This window comes from Echinococcus granulosus (assembly GCF_000524195.1).
Source record: "Echinococcus granulosus chromosome Unknown EG_S00032, whole genome shotgun sequence".
Lineage (NCBI taxonomy): Eukaryota > Metazoa > Platyhelminthes > Cestoda > Cyclophyllidea > Taeniidae > Echinococcus > Echinococcus granulosus.
Genome location: NW_020170412.1, coordinates 528,984 through 535,092, shown reverse-complemented (window position 1 = coordinate 535,092; position 6,109 = coordinate 528,984). Strand labels below are relative to the sequence as shown.

General features: G+C 44.6%; 1 protein-coding gene across 1 annotated transcript; it reads left to right on the top strand. All coding sequences in view use genetic code 11, as the record gives it.

Annotated features, from left to right (window-relative positions):
* Positions 1–1,489: 1,489 nt before the first annotated feature.
* On the top strand, positions 1,490–4,487 carry EGR_04862 (Tryptase; the record flags this gene model as incomplete). The annotated part of the gene is made up of 6 exons (XM_024494111.1): positions 1,490–1,582; positions 2,026–2,314; positions 2,613–2,839; positions 3,154–3,529; positions 3,861–4,156; positions 4,314–4,487. The coding sequence occupies 6 exons, from the start codon at positions 1,490–1,492 to the stop codon at positions 4,485–4,487; spliced, it is 1,455 nt and encodes a 484-aa protein (XP_024351500.1).
* Positions 4,488–6,109: the final 1,622 nt, after the last annotated feature.

Sequence of the window (6,109 nt, the reverse complement as noted above, 5' to 3'; positions counted from 1 at the left end):
TCTGCCTACAGTGGCTCTTAATTGAAGCTTGTATAAGTGGAGAAAAAAGGAGGTGAACACGAGTCTTCCTTATTCTCACAGACATAATACCCCAAATTCGTCCCAACACTGAGGTGAACATCGGGGGGGAAAGGTATGTAGCATCTTTCCACCGCAACTCTTACAAATCCTAGGTGACTTTCCATCACACCCCTTCCGCTGTCCTTAATCGTAGTTGTGTAGTTCCCTGTAAATGAAGGGAATAGGATTGTGGAGTGTAAATTGAATGAATTCCAAAAGCTCACATTTCGGCGATTGGTTCAAGCATCTCACACACATTTGAATTTTCACGTCGAAGAGATCAAGTTTAAAATGACTTGCAGCGCCTACTTCCCTCAAAAAGTAGACAATGGACGTAGGAAGTCATTTTTCTTTGTACGTGGAAAAAAGCTGGAGCATCAATGGCATATGCATCACGATAAAGTAGCAGCAGACTTTGCAAGACACGTTCAAAGAGAACGCAGACTTGGGAACCTAAAAGAGTCAAGAAGCAGGGAATTTTAGGAAATTCAAACTGAATGTAATTTGGATGTGGTTCTCTACCGCATCTATGCACCACTGATACCTGCAAAGTAGCTTCAGCACAAAGCGATTCATCTGTACGTCTGAACATCCTACACCAACTTGCACCATTTCTCCATCGCTTTCGGCACTCAGGATGTACTAACACCTCAATTATAGGAATGTCTGGGGGCTGAATTTGTTGTACTCACTATTCTCACGGGGAAACTTATTTATTTGTGCGATTTCTTTACACTATTTCCTCCTATGCGTTAGTTGAGCGTTAGGAATCAAGCAGACATTCCCTAAGGTGGTCGAATGGTCGCAGACATTACTGACTGCCCACGCTGTGGGCTGTACTCATGAATGTACTCATCATGAATGGAATAGGCATTCGCACACAGTTTTACGACCGAATGTCTTTAAAATGTACATGTTATTCATTTTGATGCGCTACTGGGGCTGGACATCATCGGTATCCCCACTCCGTACTGCAGTCTAGGTCTTCTGTAGATATGGCCATCCACAGGATCGGATTGTACGCCTTCTTTGACAGAGGGCTGCCCACATCACCACGTGCTGTGTCCGGACCGGTCAGTGAAGCACGCCGGCTGTAAATATAAACACAGAACTTACTCGCCACCCACTACTCTGCGTGGCATGACCGCGCCACGACGTCTTTTTACTAACTCAAACCTGAAATTCCTGTTTAACTCGGACGCCTCCTGCACCTAGGCTGAGAGGTTACTACTTGTGATCTGAAGTGGTAGAATTTACGTACCTCAACTGCGTTGATGTTAACAGTACCATTGATTCCATTGTTTGTTTACCATATGGCATCAAGTCATGCCGCATGGCCTCGTGATAAACAAACACTGTCCTGTTTATTGCAGTTTTGTCTTGCAAAATATAAAATGGGCTGTCATGTCTCAATGCAAAGTACTACAGGATGGCGAGATCGCGGCCCCTTTGGATCGTTTTCGTCTGTCTCTTCGCCACCGCCGCTCTTGGCTTGGAGCTCACTCTCGATCCAGATGAACTCGTATGCAAATTTCTTATTGATAAAAATAGCTAGACTGCATAAATATTACTGACATGGAATACGTCCCCGTTAAATGAATATGATGTTCACGAAGCCATTTTATGGTCTTGTTTAAGTAAATATAAGAAGAGACCCAGTTATTTCATCACACGTTCAACTTCAGTGGAAACTTGATGAGGCTGCCGCTAGCTTCGTGTGCTTTCATAAGACAGCTTAACAAGTTGCAGAAGCCTTCCAAAGTATATTATGTAGTGGGATAGTCCTTTTTAAACGGGATATGTGGCTGCTATGAATTCCCAACTGCCTATTCTACTTTGCGTGTGTTCATATGATTGTCTGATGCTAACGTAGAGAAGGTTCCATAATTACTTGAGGTCTGGAGAGCAGGCCTCCACGATATTTGAGAGAGGACTATAGTGTATTCCTTCGCCTTACCTTCATAGGTTAAGGCGCAGCGAGAGAGTCACGGTGGCTTCTACTTTTACGACTCAAATGGCGCAACACTGATGTTTAATCGCAGCCTCTTCGTCTACCGCGAGAACATTTACGACGGCTGGTCGCGGTGGAGTGAGTGTTCCCCCCATACCTGCCTCGAACATCGCTATCGTCGCTGTGTGGACGACTCCTACACTCAACCGGTCAACTACCTCACCTCCTCTGCCCGCATCTGCCCCTTCAAGTACATTGCAGAGGAGAGACCGTGTGAAGACAAGTCCAACTGCATCATCAACTGTGAGGGCGGTTCAACGTGGTTCTTGAGCGGGTGTAGCTGAAATGTCTTATGAGTAGTAGCAGTCGTGGTATCCTAAACCTGCAAAATGCGATAGCATCTTAGAGCTACACCCATTTTGGACCCATTTTTATGTTCTGTTTATATTTTAATGGCGCCCGGTCATCCTTGTGAAGGTTTAAGCATTCGCAGAAGACACCTTTCTTCTCTGCCGTTCTTATAGAAGTAGTTCACAAAAATGCATGATTGCTTCCCTTCTCCTTCCAAATGCTATACTCTTTTTGTTTTGTCAATTTTTAGCGAAACCGTCAGAAGAACTAACTAGAATGCAAGAAAAGTGCGGCATCAGAGGATCGTTTGATAAAAATACTGCAAAGCCCAGCCGTCGAAGATGGAAAGATATGGACGATGATGAAGCCGATGACGCTGAGGCCGAAGAACGTGGCGAGTACGAGTCCGAAAGGCTACCATATAGCTTAAAGATTCTTGGTGGAAAAAGCGCCAAATCAAAGAGCTGGCCGTGGCATGTAAGCTTTCCTGGATACTCTTTAGTATAACCTCTTGCATAGGTTATGCTGTTGACAGATAGAGTAAGGGGAAGGTAAGAAAATGAACAGATTGATACTTGAACAGATCAGTGACTAGACGGATCGACGGGGGGATGAAAGTGTAACGAATCTTGGAATCAATAGATGGATAGATAGCCAGATGGGTAGACCCATTATGTTCTGCGAATTCCATCTAACTTTTCCCATTGTGCTACACTTTTATTAACTATCCATCTCTGCCTACTCGGCAGATCTGGAAGTAATCACGAGTTTGACCACCCCTATTCTTCTAGGTTGGAATCTACAAAGCAGCCAATTACAACGCTTCCGAGGGATTGACTCGCTTGAAGTCTGAAAACATCATATGCGGGGGCACACTGATTACACCACGATGGGTTCTGACTGCGGCGCACTGCTTAAAGCCAATTTTCGGCTCCTCGAATGCCTTGCCTTTTGGCATTCCAGCGCCATTGAACACGGACGAGATGAAGCCCATTTTCCTGCTCGTTCGAGCCGGTGACACTGTTCTGGAGGGTACGCGTACTCGAAACGAGCAGGAGAGCGATCATGTGGTCGACCTGGTCGTCATTCATCCGGATTGGGTTGCCCAACGTGTTGATAGTCCATTCGATGTAGCTCTGTTGAGACTCGAGACACCTGTGAACATTGGTGAGTGACAAATCTGGTCTTTTGTCCTGTTTTTCTACCATGAATCTTCCTGACTCCTTCCATTCACACCAAACTCCTCTATTTCGTTTCCATCAGCCGTTCATCTATCCATTCGCTCGTTCATCCCAGATCCACCCATCCACCCATATGGAAGTCATTAATCTCTTCCCGGTCCACTCATTTCCCTTTTACGGACCTCTGTATCCATCTGTTTCTCCGACCCATTTCAGTCCATCAACCCATCCACCCTTCCAGCCTTGTTCCAGATGTGTGCCTATTAACTTGTCCATTAGTTCCAACACGTTTACATTACTCTGTTGTGGCTTCGCAGAGAGTGACGGTGCGGGCGTTGCTTGCGTACCCAAAAATGCAGATGCAACACCGGCGGAGGACGCAGTTTGCTTCTCCGTTGGCTGGGGTGAGAAATCTCGACCCATAAGCAAGCCGCGACGCCGCCGTCCTACCTTCTTTAATCCCTTCTTCTGGCCTTTTGGTCGTTTGTGGGAACGTCGACCACAGCGACCCACTTCCTTGAATGAGATTAGGGTCTCCATCGACCCACCTGAGAAGTGCTTCCATCATGACGATGAAAATGAGGCCCAAATCTGCGCTGGCAGCTCTAATAAGGTTAGAAGGCCTTTCGATCCTTTACCTCCCTTATCCACCATCTTGCCAGATAGCTTTTTTTGAATGCTGGATCAAATAATTCGTGACAAGCCGGTAAGATTGCTAGCCAGAGAGCCTAACCATGTCTCTCATTTTTTCTGTGATGGTGATGTCACAGGGCGTTTGCGCAGGCGACACAGGAGGTGGACTCTTCTGCCGAAATGAGGAGGATGGACGGTGGTACGTGTACGGTGTGATGGGCTCGGGACCCACGCAGTACTGTAAGTCACGTCGTTGGCTCTACAACTCGGTGGGCAGTGTCATCCAGTGGATCAACCGCTACGCAGTCTAAGGTTACTCAGTCATCTCTACGCCATCCTACCAATCTTGCCAACTGCTTACACTAAATTGTGCTTTTAAGATGATTTCGGTTTCGTTATAACTTTACAAAGCATAAAATATAAGTTAAACTGTCTTGTTTTGCTCTATAGGGCGCGGGTATTTACCATCTCTTCACCAACCTAGGAACAAGATGGTCTTCCTGGCCTTGTTTACCCACTAATCCACCTACCTCAAATGAAATTATCTTGAATTCTCCTTAACGGAATGACCCTTGAGAGTCACTGGCCCTAACTCAAGCCTCCTTAAGGGACTGCTCATTTGGCCCAGGTCACGGTATCCACTCATTCCAACAACGTCCGTTTTATCCACCCATTCATTTACTTTTCTTATTTCAGACCATCCACTTTCACTGGCATCTTCTTTCACTGCTCAATTTTGCAATTCTTGTCCGACTGTATACGCCGTGGCCAATTCTTGAGCGTCCTAGGTCACGAACTGCCTACTAGTTTGTTCACAGTCCATTTCAAGGATTTCGAACAAATGAGTTTTTTTCTGAGCACCTACGTTACTATCACAAACGGCTAGTGGCGAAATCATTTTTAATTGAATTTTAAGCGTAAATATGTATAAAGGTCGCTCTAAAAAACAAAATTTGTGCTGCATTGTCTTAGCGAGCTACTTTTTTTATTTAAGTAGCCTACCATATGTACTACTATTAATGTAATTGGGATGGTTGTTGAATACGTAGAGTGCTTAAGTTCCTAAATCTTCTCTTTCTAAACCCCGCCTCTTTTACTACGTACTCATAGCGGTTCCACTAATCCCCGTATCTCTTGATGACTGACCCTGCTAAAATACAGGACTGGGGTGAAAATAGATTGATAAAATAAGATTTTGGGATTTAATGACAGAAGTTCTCCCCTCGATCACTCTTTGACTCATTTTGAAGGGGCCCCTAATAAACCACCATTACTTTGGATCACTGAGATGGAGGTCAGTAAGCTCGGTTCGGTGTTAGCGATTTGGACATTCAATTTGATGTGCAGCATGCTTATTATTTACTGGAGTTTGAACTCTGCATTTACGATTATTGGAGAAGCCTAAGGAATATACCATCACTAAAAACATCCTTTTCCTGAACTATTTATGTATTTTGGAGGGGTGTGTAATTACAGTGATTCTTTAGCTAGTAGTATCTTTGAAGGAAAAAGGACCAAGGAAGGGAATAGGTCCTCAGAAGCTCGAATTGTTTCGAGGTAAAAAAGACTACAAATTCGAGTTCAATACGGAAAACTTAATGAGAGACGTCTCATTTGTCCCCAAAAAGGTGACCAAACAAGAGGACCTCATCATCACCGTCGTCCCTAGTTGTGGACGAGTAAAATCCTAAATTTCTTGCATAAAGATAAAAACAGCTGTCTTCATTGTAGGCAAGATTAGGTGGTCACTGAGTTTCAGCCTACCTTACAACAGGACAAATGTAAGCATTAGCAATGAGTAGGGACGAAAGACTCATTTATCAAATGAGAAAATCAAGAGCTTTTCGGTCACTCTTGTCATTTCTGGTGGAAGATAGTCGCCTTGCTTGTACCGAAATTTTCTTTTGAGTTACCTACTTGCACTATATCCTAT